The sequence below is a fragment of the Oryctolagus cuniculus genome, chromosome 12 (assembly GCF_964237555.1).
Source record: "Oryctolagus cuniculus chromosome 12, mOryCun1.1, whole genome shotgun sequence".
NCBI classification, from domain to species: Eukaryota; Metazoa; Chordata; class Mammalia; order Lagomorpha; family Leporidae; genus Oryctolagus; species Oryctolagus cuniculus.
In genome coordinates, this window is record NC_091443.1 from 70,945,059 (window position 1) to 70,964,767 (window position 19,709).

Below are 19,709 nucleotides of genomic sequence, written 5' to 3' on the forward strand. Positions count from 1 at the left end.
GAAACTGTATTGCTTCCCCTACATAATTAATTATAGATCTCAATCATTTTCATTGTCATCATCAAAAGCATTTATTAGACATTTATTTACATGAGCTGTTATATAAAGTGAATTAAAAATATATGATCTCTAACCTTTAGAATTTTATGATATATATAAAATGACATTATAGATAAAAATAAAGGACATATAGTCAAGTTAACAAACATTAAACCATGTAAATCAAGATACTAAGTGTTGATCTTCTGTACAAAGACAGGTAAAATATTTTTCCTACAATATAATCTTTTCTAAAGTGTTTCAAAGCTCAAATTTGGAAGTATAACATTTGAACTGGAGATATTCAAAATTAGAAATGGTCACTAAACCAAAAACAAACAAAATAGATATTAAAATGGAAGCAATAAACGCCTTAACGGCCAACGGTGACTGAAAGCCACCCTACAAAGATTTCATTCTGATACTTGTTAGAGTTTCTTTCTCAAGACCATTTCTCTGGAAGGTCATTCTGTTAAAATAATCTGTGGAAAAGAACAGAAATATTATTAATTTCCCTTTGTAAACTGTTTGGTAATAGATGAGAAATGGGAGTTCCCTCAAACATATATTTAGAAAGTATTAAGAATATTTGCATTTTATGTTTCATATGCCAGTTTATTTCACATAGCTAACTTCTAAATTAAATTATCAAAAACACAAGTCAATTTGTGACAGTTTTATAAAACATCAGGAGATGTGTGTTTTCAGATGTAGTAATACTATGATTACAAATTATGATTTTCTAGGTATAATTTATGGTAACTTTTAAAAGAAAAAACCAAAAATCCCTTTCATTGTCAACATTTAAAATATTCCCTTTTGGGCCAGCACTGTGGCATAGTAGGTTAAGCCGCCGCCTGCAGTGCCGGCATCCCATATGGGTGCCAGTTCAAGTCCCGGTTGCTTCACTTCTGATCCAGCTCTCTGCTATGGCAGTAGAAGGTGGGCCAAGTCCTTGGGTCCCTGCACCCACAGGGGAGATCCAGAAGAAGCTCCTAGATCCTGGCTTTGGATCGGCGAAGCTCCAGCTGTCGTGGCCAATTGGGGGATGAACCAGCAGATGGAAGACCTCTCTCTCTCTCTCTCTCTCTCTCTCTCTCTCTCTCTGCTTCTGCCTCTCTATGACTCTGCCTTTCAAATAAATAATAAATAAAATCTTTAAAAAATACTCCCTTTTATTATAAAAAGATAGACATCTACAAATAAAATAATAATAATAAGATACAGGAATATGGCTAAAATCATGTTTTTTATTCTGGAATGAAACTTAGAAATTGTCTGATTCCTACTGAGATTGATTTTTTAAAGATTTATTTATTTATTTGAGAGGCAGAGTTACAGAGAGAGAAGGAGAGACAGAAAGAGAGATTGTTCACTTTGCAAATAGCCACAATGGCTGGAGCTGGGCTGATTTGAAGCCAGGAGCCAGGAGCTTCTTCCAGGTCTCCCACGTGGGTGCAGGGGCCCAAGGATTTGGGCCATCTTCCACTGCTTTCCCAGGCCATTATCAGGGAGCTGGATCAGAAGTGGAGCAGTCAGGATTCAAACCAGTACCCATATTGCCTAACCTACTACACCATGGCACCAACCTCCTGAGGCTGATTTTTAGATGATCCGGTGGTATGGGTGGCAGGGGTTTAGTTGGAATGAGATTGACCATATGTTAATAATTGTTGAAGTTAAGTGAAGGACACATAAAAATCTTTTATTATTTGCTCTCTATTTTTGAATATTTCAATAACAAAAGAATGTTTAAAAACAATGGGAGGATCATATAAGCCTAAACATTTATGGAAGAATTTCTAAATGACGGTGTAAGAATTCTACCACCCTGAGATTAAAGACTCAAAACTTAAAATGATATATTGAGTAGAGAATATTATCAAGTTGGGACTTAAAAAATAAATATGTGTATTTTCTTTTGCTTTGATGACATCTAGAAAGATATCTGTTATTTTTCTGGGTTCTGAAATATCACTTCATAGTTTAATAAAATAATTTTTCATCATCTAGAAAAGTTCATTAAGAATTTGTCCCCTAAACTGCATGTAATTGAAGCTTCACTAATTTATCAATATTGGAGAAAAAAATATTTTATCAAAAGGTCTTACATTTTTTTCTTGAATATGCTTTGTCTTCCCTGAATTCTTAATGCACAGGTAAAACTCTTGGTAAATAAGTAATCATTCCCTAAAGCCATATAATTTAAAATGCATTTATGAAGGGTTATGGGTCATCATTTATGGTAATGGAGTGTGAAAAAACAAATTAATTCAAGTATGAAGGAAAAAAATCTAGTTTCAGGCAGCAATCATAAAGCTTCCAGTCTTTGACACTTTAGTCCCAAGAACATGGACTAGCCAGGAGTCTGCAAGCTTTCAAGTCCCCACACACCTTTGACCCAAAGTCATGTTCAGTACTTTCATGATGTGTTGAGTTAATAATTGCTATTCTGGCTTACAAAAGAGGCATTTATTAAAGTGTGAGAGCGAAATTGACTTTGTCATGTCAGAATAGGAAGATGACAAACAGAAAAATGATTTGTACTTTAGAGTAAAAAATTATCTTGAGATAAGACATTCAGAAAACCCACTGGATTTACCCTCTTTAGTGGCATCCAAAAAAGGTTAAGGAGGATATGCCGTGAGTTAATGGCATAGCTAAAATTAGATTTTAAGTCTCCTAGTTGATATAGAACAGGAGTTTTTGGTGATTAAGCAAAGGAAATGGCTTCAGTACTTGTAAATTTACTATCAGGTCTTCTTAGTCAACTAAAGAAGTTTACATTCAAGGATGGTTTTCCCCTCTGTGGTATAAATATATTCAAATTTTTATACTGTAGCAGGTTTAATATATTTATCTAAGAGAGAATTGAGCACCTTACTTGACTATAATTTTGATAATTTAGAAAATGATTGTTTTTTTAATTTCCATATGTGGTGATCTCCATGCCATGCCTTCATAGAACATTGTTTTTGCTTCAAATTGTCAAATTCTAGTGATAAAGAACCATTAGACCCTGACTAGGAAGGGTATCCATTACAAACAAATGTTCACTGAAGGAGAAATCTCAAATATCCATCTTATCCTTTAGTCTACTTTGTAAGTTTTATTGTTTGTTTGTTTTGGTGCAGTCATTGGTATTATTAGTCTAGATCTAAGAGTCACAGTCACCACAGGACTTTATCAAGAAGCAGCAATTTTCTGTTCTAAATCTCAAGTTCAGGTTTAATCAGGAAATATGGGTTTTATTCCCAAGACTGCCTTTTAAAAGGCAGGTGACTAAAGCTGAGTCTCATGGGATTCCCCAATTAATCCAGCTGAGGAATTAGCCCTCCCCCCCCCCCCCCCCCAGTGAGTAGCTGCTGGTGATCAAGCTATGGGACCTTTATTAACCAGAATTTTGATAATTTCTAAAAGTATTTTTCAAACTAAGTCGAATAAATTAATCTTACCAAACAGCTTCATCCACATCTATGAACATATTTAACACATTTCCTCAACTGTCTGCCCTCATTCATTATAAGTTTTAGTTATGAAAAAATCAAGCTACATTTGACACATTCATTTTCCTACTGTGTATATAATTCTTATTGTGGAAAAATAGAACTTTTAATTGATTAGAATAGTACTCAAATGTTTCATTCATCTGAAATCAAATGTACTGTATTGATCTGTGCTGGCCAATATGGAAGCCATCAATCTCATGTAGTTCCCAGGCACTTAAGATGTGACTAGTTCAAATTGAGATGTACCATAAGGAGAAAGTACACACTGAATTTCAAAGATTTAGTATTTTTTTAAAAAGTGAAATCTCTCACTAATATTTTATACTGATTATCTATTTGAAATGACACTTCATATGGACTCACTCTGTTAAGTAAAATATGTAGTTAAAACATTTTTTGATTTCATTCACTTCTGCAAGGTGGGATGACAATACTGCTAATAGATATTTATCTCCCAAATATTAGAAACATGATATTATGTAAGGATTAAAAATATTTTTAAATTAAAAGATTTATATCTAAACCAAAGTCATTTCACAAACCTCATTTTAATTTGTAAAAAGTAGCTATCAGAAAATTTGAATTACATACATGACTTACATTGCCAGTTTGTGCCCTAACAGTTCAGCCATATTTATTTGTACTTTGTTTTAAAATATCTTGCATTGGCATGAATACAGGATTCAGCTTGCAATTATTTATGCAAATAGGAACTGAGGATGCTTATGATTGAGCTGTTACTCAGATATTTCAAAACTAAATTTTAACTATTAACTCAGTCTTCTCTGTCATTCACTTTTTTCCTAAAACTGTCAGAAAATAAGATTATGATACTTAGGATTCATTCCCTCCCTCTTCCTCTTTAAATATGTATGACACAGAGGAAACAATAATAAATGGACTGCCTCATAGACAAATGATAAAAACAAAGAAGCGAAAATGGATGAGAGACTAGGACACCTGTTCCTAAGTGGTGGAGACCACAGACCTTGAAGTCCACTCTGTAGTCTCAATTTTGTTTATCAATGACCTATTATATGGCAGGCCATTGGTTGATGTTGAAGAGAATTAACCTATATCATGGTGTTTCTCCGATTCAGTTATTATACAATGACTCTTATCATATTGTATTACTTTAGTTATCCAAATGTCACACTAGTATCACAAAGTCTTATGGAAGAAGAAAGACGGAGAAAAGCCATTACTCACACATCAAGGAGGAGAATATACTATAAGAAAGAGATAAGAAGTCAAAGTCATCTGCAGTAAATGGCCCAAAGTAGAGTCAGTTTACACTGTATGTGTTAATGGCAGACCAAATCCCAAAGATACATAAGCCCTTGAATATGTCAAGGACAAGAACCTCAATCATCCTCAAATACAGCCCTTATGCTACTCATAAATATGAAATAGTTATTTCACATCAATCTCACTTCGCAGGGAAACCATGCCCTTGTCCAGGACTTTTTTAGCTGGTTAGCTTACCCTAACCAACTTAGATCACTTAAGTAAGATAAAGTCATTCTGTAATGCTGGTAATTAAGTGCTGGATGTAAGGAACTTTCCCTAACGGTTTCAAAACCCTTACTGAAAAAGTCGCTTTGGAGGAACTCGATACTGTGATCAACTGAGAAAAAAAACAAGCAGGCACCAGATAGGTTAAATTCAATGAGATACATGGAAATTTTTCAAAGTTATATCTAGAATAGAAATGACACATTCTCAACTCGAGAGAAGTAAGATATTTCCACCCCATTGAGCTAAGCACCTATTTTACTGAGAAGGAGAGTCTTTTTTCAAAATGAGACTATAGGGGAGAAGAATATAAAAGTTTTAATCCTTTCTTAGAGTACTTACTTTTTGTTTCTACTCTATTGGTCTTTCTAGTGGTCAACCATGAGACTTCTTACTCTCCATACAATGCAAACACATTCAGCACTTCTTACATAGACTCCGTAGGCATTCTTACAGTCCTAAACAGCCTTTAAGTTTTTATGGAATATTTTTAATTTTTTAAGAAAAAACTTCTATGAGTTATTTCCTTTAATCCAGGTAAAGATCCTTTGAGGTGAGTTGAGAAGTTCTGTTATAATTGTTTTAGATAAATAACGTCAAGCACAGGGCGGTTAGTGCAGAGAAGTCCAGATGCTCTGCGTCACTAAGAAAGGCTATGTTTCTGGCCCCTTAGCGCCTTCATTCACGTTGCCCTGCGGTGCTTCCTTGCCTGCTCCCTTACTTTTACTCCTTTTGTGTCTTCAACCTATCTGAATCTAAGAGTCTCAGTAGTAAAAGTGCCACGTTCCTTCTACCACATCTGCAGCCTTAGCTTTGCTTGTAAATCACTCACACAATGAACCCATCAGCTCCCACGACAAAAAAAAAAAAAAAAAAAAAAAAAAAAAATTAACTAAAATGACCAGAATACGTTGGCATCTCTTTTTTTTAATTTAAGTTTTATATAGTTGTTTGGATCTGTCTTTAAAAGTTTTATGGAACCCTCTGTTTGTTAACCTATGACTGTGTTTTCACTATCTGTAAAAATGCAGAATGTAGCAGTGACTCCAGGTTCAGCTGACAGGGTTGCTAACGGAGAAGGGATGCCTGGAGAGGAACATGCTGAAAACAAGGAAGAAGACAACAAAGCCGGTGCTGTGAAGTTTGGATGGGTGAAAGGTGTGCTGGTGAGAAAGCTCCTATGTTTATTAATGAAAAACGACCCCTTCAAAGTTCTAGTGGATGAAGTGTTAATAGGGCCTGGGCCCCAGAGTTCCAAAGGTGATGGGATTGGGCTCACTGCCATTGCTCCTGACTTTTCCATGACCCTCTGACCCACAGGTGAGATGCATGCTGAACATCTGGGGAGTCATGCTCTTTATCCGTCTCTCCTGGATTGTTGGAGAAGCTGGAATCGGTAAGCATCGGATCCCCTTCTACATAATTCTTGTGTAAATTGTATACCCAGTAAGCAACTTGTTCTCACCAGTAGTGCTGAATGCGAGCAGATCACAGGAATAATTTGCGCTCAGGGTCCTTTGACTGTGTTTGTCAGGGAGGAGGGTGAAGGGTTAACCCCTGTGAGACTGGAATCTTCTAGCTCCTCAAACAAGGGATGTCCAAGTAGACGTTTGTATCTTTGATAGGGTTTGAGGTGTACAGGTACATAAAAGCACCTTCATTTTAGACAAGATTCAAATTTTGGGACAAATTCATATTTGCTCCCTAATTTGCCAGAGAGTATAGCTCCTACAATGTTTGACCAAACTTCACTAAACAAAAATAGCTTGTGGAAAACCTAATAAAACTGCTGACTTGTTGAACATTTTCCAAAGAATATAATTGTGTTACTTTTAGGTATCAGAAGTGAAAAAATAAAAACTAATGAAATACTGCCAAATATAAGCTTAAAATGATGGATAGAATGCAAAGATCATATATCATATAGCTGATGCTATTTTTAAATGGGAAGTGGGTGATGTTAACAGTGATTATTTAATATTTAAAGATATTAAACAAGGATACTTTGAAAAGTTTATGGACATGCACATTATGAAGAAACTGCATGAATTTCAATATTTTTCACTAAAATAAAATCATCTTTTAATTCCATTTTACCATGAACTTTAGAGTATCCTCATATCCAGTTACAGTGTTCTTTCCTGTAGCGAAAAAAAATTGTTCTTATTTGTCTTTCAATTTATTTGAAAAGGAGAGACAGACAATCAGAGAGCTCCTATCTGCCAGTTCATGCCCCAAATACCTTCAGCAACCGAGGCTGGACCAGGCCAAGACCAGTAGCCACGAACTCAATCGAGTCTCCCGCGTAGGTGTCAGGGACCTAACTACTTGAGCCATCACCTCCTGCTTTCCAGGCTGCACTTTAGCAGAAAGCTGGGTTTAGGAACTGACCTAGGACTCCAACTGACCTAGGACTCAAACTCCAATACGGTATGCAAGTTCTAAGCAGTGTCTTAACAGCTACATCAATCCCCTGCCCCAGCAAATCTTTTTTGTTGAGAGTACAATAGCAGAATTAACGACAAACTTATTTGAATTTTATCTAAGCTTCTGATATAATGTAGCAAAAATTATGATCTTTATATATGAAAATTACATTGTGGATTCACTTTGTGGGGAAGAGTTATAAATCATTAGTGTCAAGAACATAGAAGTTCAGGTGTGTTTTCAGAAGTAAGCTACCTCAATTCATGTTTGAAAGGTAGTCGGTGGTTCTTCATTGCCTTCCCTTCTCAAAATACATTCAGAATCTCCAGAAGACTAACCCCCAAAAGAAGGAGCTAAGTGGTAAATTGAAAAGCTGGAACCAGTTCCCATGGTTTTTCCATGTTTCATGTTTGGCAGCTGCTGGGTTCCTGACAAAGGGCTGCTTGCTGGCTTTATGATGCATATCAAATGAAAGCTCACAGCCGCAGGCTCCAAAATAAGTATATGCTGTTCCATGGAAAATCTGCATCTTAATATTGCCAAGGTTTTGCTCCAGGGTTTCATGCAAAATTAGGTTTTTAAGGGCAGTTTAGTAACTTATTGAGATCATCAAGAAACATTACTTTGTTTGGAGGTGTGAGGGTAGCCAAGGGCAAGAGTAATTCTTTTTAATGCAACTTATTTAACATCCATATGTTTGGGCAATAACCTGAACTTTAATCAGATCTTACATTACTCCTCACAGTCAACCCAGCTTCAAGTTTATTGAAAAATTATAAAATACAAAGAATCTATCTTATGCTAAAACTTAGTATACTTGCAGACATTAGTGTTGTTTTAATAAGAGTCTTTTATTTAAGTACTTCAATTGTATATTAGAAAGGAATCATCGTCTACCTAATGGATATTCAGTGGGTTGCCTTTGAATGAAGGCTTGTGCTTTCCTTTCTTTTTAATTGTCAGAAAAAAAAAGATATTAGTGAGTGGTAGAGACGTCTTATCAATCTTACTCACTTTCATTGGCATTTGTTATGATCCTATCCCTAAGTGAATTAAGTCACCATCTGGGTACCATTGGGTTTTCCTTTACTCAAAAAGAAAAGTATTTACTTCTGACTTTGAGAGTAGTTTGGTGAAGAAAGCTGGCTATGCTTTCTTTTTTTTTTTTAACTTTTATTTAATGAATATAAATTTCCAAAGTACAGCTTATGGATTACAATGGCTCCCCCCCATAATTTCCCTCCCACCCGCAACCCTCCCCTTTCCCGCTCCCTCTCCCCTTCCATTCACATCAAGATTCATTTTCGATTCTCTTTATATACAGAAGATCAATTTAGCATATATTAAGTAAAGATTTCAACAGTTTGCACCTACATAGAAACACAAAGTGAAAAATACTGTTTGAGTACTAGTTATAGCATTAAATCACAATGTACAGCACATTAAGGACAGAGATCCTACATGAGGAGTGAGTGCACAGTGACTCCTGTTGTTGACTTAACAAATTGACACTCTCGTTTATGGCATCAGTAATCACCCTAGGCTCTTGTCATGAGTTGCCAAGGCTATGGAAGCCTTTTGAGTTCACTGACTCCGATCTTATTTACACAAGGTCAGCTGGCTATACTTTCTAGCCCAGTCCTTGAGAATAAAGCCAGAGGAATCTGGAGCCAGTAGTAACATGAGCTAGTTAGGTAACCATTTTGTGGCTTTGAGTCTCGTCTGCTTGTTTGCAAATGCAAGTGATAGAATGAGCAGATGATGGAGTCTAGTCACTTTGCTCTCTCATTGGGAGCTTGGCTGGGACAAGATGGTTTCCCATCAACTTAACCATCAGGCAGGGAAGACAGGTGAGGAAAGCAGAGATGGCCTGAAGCCAGGCACTTGCACTCGATGAGTTTCATTTTCTCATCTAAATATTAGGGAGCTAGGTTAATTGTTTTCCAGTTAGTTCTGAAGATAAAGCTAAAGAAGCGTTCTGAGCAAGGAGACACAAATTGAGATGCTGTGGGCAGCTGAGTCATCTACTGTGGGAAGCATAAAAATTACTTGGCAAGTTAGGTTAGAAAAACATGGAATCCTGGTATTCACTTTAAAGATCTAACTGGTGGGTCTCTGCATTTTAAGTAAGCACCTGAGGCATTTCCTGAAGCAGGCTGGTTCAAGGACCACACTTAAGGAAAACAAGGAACCGAATGAATGTTTTCTAAATAGCCCTTCACCCTTTCACCTTGGGACTTCATGTTTGATTGTGAGAAAGAAAAAAAATCCTTTACTGTTTAAAAGCATAAACTGCATTCCAAGATTTCAAGTCATTTTTAGAAATACATACACTGCAAAAGATGAATTAAGAATTACTTGGAAAACAGAGACCAATGTAAAGTAACAGAGAAATAGTAAAGTCAGAGTAGGTTTAATTACATGAAATGGAAGCTAAATGGTCCTGTACAGTCTCTGGAGTATGCGAAACATTTAATATCAAACTTCCTCAAAACAAAGTCAAGAGCAAAGAAATATGCAAAAGATAAAGTATATCATTTTTCATGGCACAAGAACCTGAGGCCACATAGTGTTATTTTTTTAATATTGTGATGTGTCTTTTCTTTCCTTTTTTAACTTTTATTTAATAAATATAAATTTCCAAAGTACAGCTTTTGAATTACAGTGTCTTCCACCCGCAACCATCCCATCTCCAGCTCCCTCTCCCATTCCATTCACATCAAGATTCATTTTCAATTCTCTTTATATACAGAAGATCAATTTAGCGTATATTAAGTAAAGATTTCAACAGTTTGCACCCACACAGAAACACAAAGTGTAAAGTACTGTTTGAGTACTAGTTATAGCATTAATTCACATTGGACAACACATTAAGGACAGAGATCCTACATGGGGAGTAAGTGCACAGTGACTCCTGTTGTTGACTTAACAAATTGACACTCTCGTTTATGGCATCAGTAATCACCCTAGGCTCTTGTCATGAGTTGCCAAGGCTATGGAAACCTTTTGAGTTCGCCAACTCGGATCTTATTTCGACAAGTTCATAGTCAAAGTGGAGGTTCTCTCCTCCCTTCAGAGAAAGGTACCTCCTTCTTTGATGGCCCGTTCTTTCTACTGGGATCTCACTCACAGAGATCTTTCATTTAGGTGTTTTTTTGTTTTGTTTTTGTTTTTTGTTGTTGTTGTTGTTGTTTTGCCAGAGTGTCTTGGCTTTCCATGCCTAAAATACTCTCATGGGCTCTTCAGCCAGATCCAAATGCCTTAAGGGCTGATTCTGAGGCCAGAGTGCTATTTAGGACATCTGCCATTCTACGAGTCTGCTGTGTATCCTGCTTCCCATGTTGGATCATTCTCTCCTCTTTAATTCTATCAGTTAGTATTAGCAGATACTAGTCTTGTTTATGTGATCCTTTCATTATGATCAATTGTGAACTGAAACTGATCACTTTTATTAGTGAGATGGCATTGGTACATGCCACCTTGATGGGATTGAATTGGAATCCCCTGGCACATTTCTAACTCTTCCGGTAGGGTAAGTCTGATTGAGTATGTCCCAAATTGTACATCTCCTCCCTCTCTTATTCCCACTCTTAGATTTAACAGGATTCATTTTTCAGTTAAATTTAAACACCTAAGAATAATTGTATGTTAATTAAAGAATTCAACCAATGTTATAGAGGTGATGCTCACTGCCTGATCCCTGCAAGAGTTGAGAATAATTTAATGTAACTATTTCTTCTAGCCCCTAAGTTTTAAGAGTCTACAGGGGCCAATGCAATTTGGTTCAAGTTTGCAGCTTGTGTCATGCAATTTAGCTTATTCCCTCTGCACTTGAACCTGCAAAATAGCCTAGGGACTTCTGTTAGAGGTAGGATATTACTGAGAGCATCAAAAGATTCAGCCTCTGTTAAGTCCCCACTGGCCGGATCATCTTGATCATTGTTTTGACTTGATGGAGTTTTGACTCCAGTACGTGACCATTTTTGTGATAATCAATTCTAATTGCCTTAAAAACCAATACTCAAGTAAAAAGGAAAAAAATCTAAAAAAATTTAAAAGATTCATCCTCTAGTACCTCATTCCCCTATCTGCCCTTTACCTCCCTCTACTTTCCCTTCTCTTGGGACATGGCCTGAAAGATCATGGCCTCTCTTTGCCAAATACCCTTCTAATTATCCTTAAGACAGCTTGCCATCAACAATCATAGAGCATTCTTCTCATGTAGGGGACATATCAAATAACTCAGAAAAACATATTCTAAATGGAGCCAGGGTGAGTTAAGTGGCTATGACTACTCCACTCTAAACTTCTCCCTTAATTCTGGGTCAGCCTCCATTGAAACAAGTATTATAGGAGAGAAAAACTGTATCTCTCTATCCGTCTTAGGTTAAGGACCTATAAATTAGACAAAAGTCAGACTACTGAGAGAAGGGCAAACGGAAGTTAACTGACATTTGCATCCTTGCATACACAGGAGAACACTCAAAGCAGTGGTTAGAACATCAAACTGCAGAGAAATGGAAAGACAAAGGAGAAGGACTTCGAGTTTCCAGGGTGGCAAATTGTAGGACGTTAAATAAATGAAGAAGCTCATGGACGACAGGCCTAGCTAGTGAGGTGGTGTAGATTCCTGTGGTTTTTCCTTCAGGGAGAGAAGGGGGACACGTTCATAAATCTGTGCCTTGCATTTAAGCAAATAGGAAGGAGTGAGAGAGCTTTTGCTGTATCTGCTTTCCAGTTGCTTTCAGCTCAAAACAATCTTTATGCCAAAGGGCAATAGTACGGCAAATTCTGCTACCCTTCCAGGTCCTCTGGAAGTGTTTCCTGAAGTGGAAGCCTGCCATGCCTTCCTCTGGATTCTGCCTTCTATTGTTTCCACCTGTCGTCTGAATCAGTCTCCTTCTGAATACTGTCCAGGAAGGGAGGTTTGCTTCATTTCCTTTTATTAGGTTCTTGCATTTCTTACACTATCTACCCACCAACTGGATATATAGTAGGCTTTTAATAAATGCCTTTTATGACTATTATTGATTTGTTCAAGAAGCAGTGTAATTGATTATGTAATGTGTTTCTTGCACTGTGCTTTTTTTCTGACTTCATTGCCATTTTTTTACACAGAAATAAGTAATTTGCCAGAGGTCACATAGCCAATGAGTAAATATAGTTCAATTTGATACTTTCCACTTTACCTATCTGCTGGATGAGCAATTTGCTATGCTATATGTAATATCCCACCCATATATAACCAAATCCACATAAAGACAGTTACCTAGAAGGTTTAACATTTAATCTCTAGTTCTATTAATAGTTTGAAATTGTATAGACCAATTACTATACTTATAGGTGTCTAGAACTTCATCAAATCTGGTCTTCACATTCATTATCTTTTTAAAAAAGATTTTATTTATTTATTTGAGACATAGAGTTACAGACAGTGAGAAGAAGAGACAGAGAGAAAGGTCTTCCATCCACTGGTTCAATCCCCAAATGGCCACAGTGATCGGAGCTGCACTGATCCAAAGCCAGGAGCCAGGAGCTTCTTCTGGGTCTCCCACACAAGTGCAGGGGCCCAGGTACTTCAGGTACTTGGGCCATCTTCTACTGCTTTCCCAGGCCATAGCAGAGAGCTGGATGGGAAGAGGAGCAGCTGGGACTAGAACCGCACCCATATGGATGCTGGCACCGCATGCGGAGGATTAACCTACTGTGCCATAGCACTGGCCCCCACATTCATTATATTTTGACCATCCACAACCCTTCAATTGTGTGCAACTCAGCACTGTAACTTTTAGGTCTTTAGCTTCTTGGAACCTAAGCTACTACAGGCAGAAAACTTCAAAGCTGAGCATTTACTCTAGTGATTTCCTGGCCAACTTGTTAAACTCTAATATTGTTCTTTAATGATTACCCTTGCTGGCTTTTATGCAAATAATCCAAAGGATTGTTCACCATTTAATTGCCTTTATTTTTCCTCTTTCAACTGAGGTCTTGGTGTGATTATCATCGGCTTAGCCGTGACAGTGACTGGTATCACTGGTTTATCCACCTCTGCTATTGCCACAAATGGATATGTCAGAGGAGGTAATTAAACTTGTGACCTGCAACATCATTTGTAAGGTAAAGGCAACACAGGCTCAAATAGTTCACCACTGACCTTTCTGGAGTGTTTCAAAGGTAATGCAAGTTGGTTCCTTTTCTCCCCAGGCAAAGGGATGCAAGAAAAATGGAGAAGGATTTAACCTTTGTCAAACCCCCAACTTTCTCATGCAGGTTCCTCGTAAGCAAGAGAGAAGGTCAAATGTCATGTTTTCTCTTTTCACAGCCAGGGTAGTTTCTCTCCCAGGACACAAGCATAAGTCAACTTTTCCTTTCCAGGACTGCATTTTAGATTGTGTTTACTTTTGGAAACCATCCTTCATCGTAATGAGCAGTTCTCTGACCTAATCTTTATGCCAGTCATATCAGTTTCTCCTTAGTACAAAGACACCCCGTTGGGCCCAAGTCATGGATCTGAAAACTTAAATTAAAGGCAGTACAGCCCAAAACACTGGGGAAACCAAGGAAGAAAAGTAAAATGTAATATCTTCTATCTTTCATTGCTAACAGGTCTTGGAGTTGTCATAATTCTTCTTTCCACCATGGTAACTTCTATTACTGGGTTGTCAACTTCTGCAATAGCAACTAACGGGTTTGTTCGTGGAGGTAAAATCTCTAAGATATCTAATGCCCTCATCACTTGCTACGGGTAGGCCAACATTTTTATAATTCTTTTTGATGGGAAGAAGTCACCCAGCATTTGTGAAGTCTGGTTAACCATTTGGAGGAGCTGCATGTAGAAGGAAACCTAAGGCATCGTGAGTACAGTCCAGGTCTCTGGTCACCTCTGGTCACCTTTCTAACAGAACTCTTTGGTACATTGCAGGCAGGTCATGGTTTACACATGCACAAACTCCTTGGTAAACATCTTCTTTTTCAGGTCAGTCTGCACATTTTCTGGTGTTTCTTGGAAAATGATTCTTGGACGTGGCTTCAGTTTTAAAGTTCAGTACATTTCAGGGGCTTCCTAGACCTTCATGGAATGGACTCTTTCAGAACATTTCAGGTTTTCGTGGGGATACTGGTCCTTCTGTGACAAGATTGAGGGAGCTGCCTCCTGATGTTCTGGTGACTTCTTTCAGTATTGGAGCCAAACACTTCTCTTGGGGCATTTTGCAGGTCTTGGAATTATCGTCATTGGCCTGAGTGTGGTCGTGACAACACTCACAGGTATTTCTATGTCTGCTATTTGCACAAATGGAGTAGTAAGAGGAGGTAAGCCAATTAATTTACTTATAACTACATGCTTTGGTGATGCAGTAATGTCCAGAGTTGGCTTAATAATGGAAGTAAAATTTGAATATTGCAAATTATCCCCCAAAATCTTAAAGCAAAACAAAATAGCTGAAAATGCAAACAGTAAGGCAAAATTCTTGTGAACTAAAATTAGATCTCCAGAAAAACTTTCTTTGACCAATTTTCTGTGGCAAAACATGGTTATAAAGTAGTTTCAATCTATGGTTTCTTTGTACCCTGGGTGAATTCTAGGGACTGTTTCCCAGGTCCCCTCAGCATGGGTCTTCTCTAGCCCCCTCAACCACCAGCTGGTGATTCCCACTTGGTAACCACTCCTACACACAGACTTAAGAGCTCATCCCAAACTCATTGAGCTGCATGGCCATCAGGCATGGGAAGATTATTTAAAAGACAATAAACAACAAATAAAACAGAGTCAATTTCAAACCATCCAAAAAGAGACAGGCCTTGGCTAGAAATGAAGCAGATGAAATTAAAAATTGTCTCCTAATTTCTTTTCTTCCTCCTCCCCTTCCCCTTTTCAGAGATTTTTAGAGATCTCTCCTTGTGTACCTTAACAGGAATCCCTATTCAGAGTCTTCTAAACACCATGCTACACACCACATAGAATCTCTCCCAACTTTTGCCTATCTGTCATTCTAGATAAGCAGCTGGATAATTTGCTTAATATAATCAGGATAAAGGAAATAATGGGATTTGCTCCATTCAGAAAACAGATTTTTAGCAAGGACTCTGACCCTTAACACAAAGGGTTTGCTATGGAGAAAGAAATTCCTTTTCATTAAAAGGTAATGTGTTTTGAGTTGACGTTTGTTCAATGTCATTTCCATGCCAACTCTGTTCACTTCAGAGACTAGCTCAATATAAGAAGTCCTAAACACTGTAGGCTGTTGACCAGTCCAGTTCAGTCTTTCATGTGCACAGACATACACAACCATCTACAAAACTACTTCTTCAATGTCCCAAGGAGAAACCACTGTTTTAAGTCCTCCCTATCATTCTTCCCACTTGCTAAGTGCATGTACATCTGGAAATTTAACAACGATAATGCCTTCTTAACCTAAAACCATGGAAAACCAAGTCTGATATTTAGAATAATACACAGCATTTTGGGACTGGCACTGTGGCATAGTAGGCTAAGCCTCCATCTGCAGTGCAGGCATCCCATATGGGTGCTGGTTCTAGTCTTGGCTGCTCCTCTTCCAATCCAGCTCTCTGCTATGGCTTGGGAAAGCAGTGGAAGATGACCCACGTGTTTTGTCCTTCCTTGTGCTATTATCACAGTGGTACAGCTACAAGTTTGCTGCCATCTCCATGTACTTGTGTGGGGACTTGGAAGAAGCTTCTGGCTCCTGGCTTCGCATTGGCTCAGCTCCGGTCATTGTGGCCATTTGGGGAGTGAACCAGCAGATGGAAGACCTTTGTCTCTATCTCTCCCTCTCTCTATCTGCAACTCCACCTCTTGAATAAATAAATATATAATCTTTAAAAAACATAGAGCATTCTACAGGCACCTTGCTTCACGCAGTATGTTTATACACGTGCATACATACCTACATATATAAGTGCAACAGAAGTGAATTAGAAAAACAAAAATAAACTTTACTCACTTCACTTTTTAAGAAATCTTATTTATTCATTTGAAAGTCAGAGTTACAGAGAGAGGAAGGGAGAAAGACACACACAGAGAGAGAGAGAGATCTGCTGGTTCATTCCCTAAATGGATGCAAAAGCCTGGACTGGGCCAGGCTGAAATTGGAAGCCTACAGGGGCCCAAAGACTTGGGCCATCTTCTGCTGCTTTCCCAGGCACATTAGCAGGGAGCTGGATCAGAAATGTAGCAGCTGAGACTCAAACTGGTGACCATATGGAATGTTAGCATTGCAGGTGGGCAGATAAACCCATTATGCCACAGTGTTGGACTCTACCCACTTCATTTTCTACCAAGGCCTGTCCCTGGAAATTTTGGACATAGTACTTTGCTTTAGTTGAATTATTAATTTGAATACTGCAGTGATTTTTTAAAGACAAAGCATTTTTGGAGGTTTCTGTCTTCTTATATGCAGCATTTTTTGACATTCCAGTCTCAATAAATTGGATTTTATTGAGATATTTCCACTGCAGACTGTGCAGAGTACATGAAATGGCTAAATTATTCACTAACATGATGTGAGATTCCTATAATTATTAGGAAATTATCATATTTTTATTAAACTAGTTAACAGTTTGAGTGTTATCAGATATTCAAAGTCATTTGATCACATAAACCAATACATTAGCATTTCCTCAATGTAAAGAATGTTCATTTCTGTTTCAGGTGGGGCCTATTATCTAATTTCAAGAAGCTTAGGGCCCGAGTTCGGTGGGTCAATAGGCTTGATCTTTGCTTTTGCCAATGCAGTGGCTGTTGCTATGTATGTGGTGGGATTTGCTGAGACTGTGGTAGATCTTCTTAAGGTAATTAAAAGCTTTTCTTTCCTTTGGCCAAGTAGGATAATTCTATTTTGTTTGCTGTTTTAGGGCACTAGGACAATGTTATGGGGGAAAGGTAGACATAGTGAAAGGAGTTGCAGGGTTAGCATCAAAAGGTCTGGCTTTGAGACTCGGCTCTCACATTTATTATCTGAGATTCTTGGGGCCAGTCCCTCTATTCCTGGGGACTTTGTTTTCCAAATATATAAAATGGACTCAGAATATTATTGTATGCATTTCATAGGAAGTTGGTACAGATCAAATGAACTAATGTATGTAAAAATGAAACATCAGATAAGCAATGGATGTTATATTAGCAGTAAAAACTATTTTTATGGTTATATATTTCCAAAGGTAAAGGAAGCTCAAATACTGGAAAAATTCACTGCAGAAAACAAGGCATTCTCTAGTTTAGGTGCCCCCTTTAGAAGGGTGTGTGTGCAATCACACTGATTAGCTCATAAACAAACTAACTTCTAGTCTTCCTCATGATAACACTTGGATTCACTGAATTGGTAAAAGTACCTCTACCTGAAATGTAGACAAATGAATGTATTATATACTTCATATAATATGTTATCTTTTAAGAGATGCATTATCAGGTCTCTATAGTCTATTCTTATATTTAACAGCACTTAATTTTCCAATAGTCACTTTATTAACCACTCATTTTTATTCTTCTAGGATTCCCCTTGACACACAAACGTAACTATTCTTATGAAACAAAACATAATAGGTATTTGCTCACAGAATTTTACTGTGTGCCACAATAGCTTCAAAACCTGTAACTAGAATTAATCTCTAAAATTTCCAACTCCTGTCCATGGATCTCAAAGGCTTATTATCTTGGAAAAGTAAAACAGGGTTAGGTTCTTTATATTCTCAAATTTATGAGCACTTTATTTTTATGTTATCCAAGATGGCCCCAGGCAATAGTGTAGAGTATCTTTTCATTGTTAAATGCTAACATAAGACACATATGCAAAAAGCTATATATCTAAGTATGTCAGTGATTCTTTTTTTAGGAAAGTGATTCAATGATGGTGGATCCAACCAATGACATCCGGATAATAGGCTCCATCACAGTGGTGATTCTTCTAGGAATTTCTGTCGCTGGGATGGAATGGGAAGCAAAGGTGAATTTCTTCAAATGATTTTATCAACAACTGATGATCAGGTCCTCAACAAATTGCAGAGATAGGAAGAATCCCATATTAAAAAAAAATCACTATTATTATCTGCTACCATGAGAGGAGCAGCAGAAAGCCAGGTGGAATACCAAGCTCACAAAGCACAAAGTCCCAAGCAGTTGTGACTCGCAGCTCCGATGTTTCAGTTGCCCGCTGTGTTTTGTCCTTCTGTGTGCTATCATCACAGTGGTACAGCTACAAGTTTGCTGCCCTCTTCTTGTACAGACTCATTATGCTCATAGCAACAGTCCACACTAGAAGCCTTTGTCTCTTAGTCACAAACTGTGGTTTCCCTTTCAAGCTTCTGGGTGCTGAAGCCCAAAAGCAATGACAAGTATGTTGGGCGAAACTAACAGAGACAGGAACAACCATTCCTCTCCGACACTCAGAACTTCACCAGAAAACCCTAGCACAACATAGCCTTTATAAGCAGAAAATATCTGGATTTAACCATGAGCAAAAATTGATAGCAAATTTCTGACTGATGAGTAACATGTCTTTTGCTTCCTTTATAACTCCCTACAGTAATTGGTACAATCAAAAAAATGTTCCCTTGTGCCTGAAGATGCAGTAACTAGTCCTCAAGTGGTCACTAGAAATAGGTTCATAAAGCCTCTGACCTATATAAGGCAGTAGGAAATGTTAGCATTAATTTGTGGATCATGCATTCACACATTAAAAAAAATTAAGTTCTGTGAGGCAGTAGATAGTCATCAAAACAGGCACAGTGTTAGCCCTGGTTCAGCATATGACCTATAAATAGATGAAAAATAAATAATACATACAAAATGGTAAATTCTGAGAAGTACTACAAAGGAAATAAAGATAACATTGAATACCTACTTTACAGGTTATTCCCTGAAGGAAATAATATAGATCGTGGCAGGATAGTGTAGTATTCAAAGCTCTAGCTCTGCAGTTAGAGTGCCTGGATTTCAATCTAGTTAATACCTCTGTGACCTTGAGTAAATTACTTAACTTCTGTATGCCTCAGTTTTCTTATCTTTAAAATGGGAATAATAAAATTACCCATTATGTAAAATTAAATCTGTATCTATTACATTGTGAGTCCTCAGTGAACATTAGCTGCTATTATTTAGATTAAGTGGTCAGGAAAAACCTCTCTCTCTCTCTCTCTCTCTCTCTCTCTCTCTCTGTCTCCCCCCTCCCCTTCAAGATTTGTTTAATTATTGGAAAAGAAGAG

At 37.6% G+C, this 19,709-nt stretch overlaps 1 protein-coding gene across 1 annotated transcript in view; it reads left to right on the forward strand.

The window, feature by feature from the left end:
- SLC12A1 (solute carrier family 12 member 1) overlaps positions 1-19,709 on the forward strand; it is a gene marked incomplete at its 5' end in the record, with an annotated part of 108,288 nt that overhangs the window by 5,169 nt on the left and 83,410 nt on the right. The window contains 5 exon segments of the mRNA NM_001170971.1: positions 6,095-6,229; positions 6,384-6,459; positions 14,097-14,192; positions 17,161-17,300; positions 18,341-18,451. Coding sequence (NP_001164442.1) covers positions 6,095-6,229; positions 6,384-6,459; positions 14,097-14,192; positions 17,161-17,300; positions 18,341-18,451 — 558 coding nt within the window.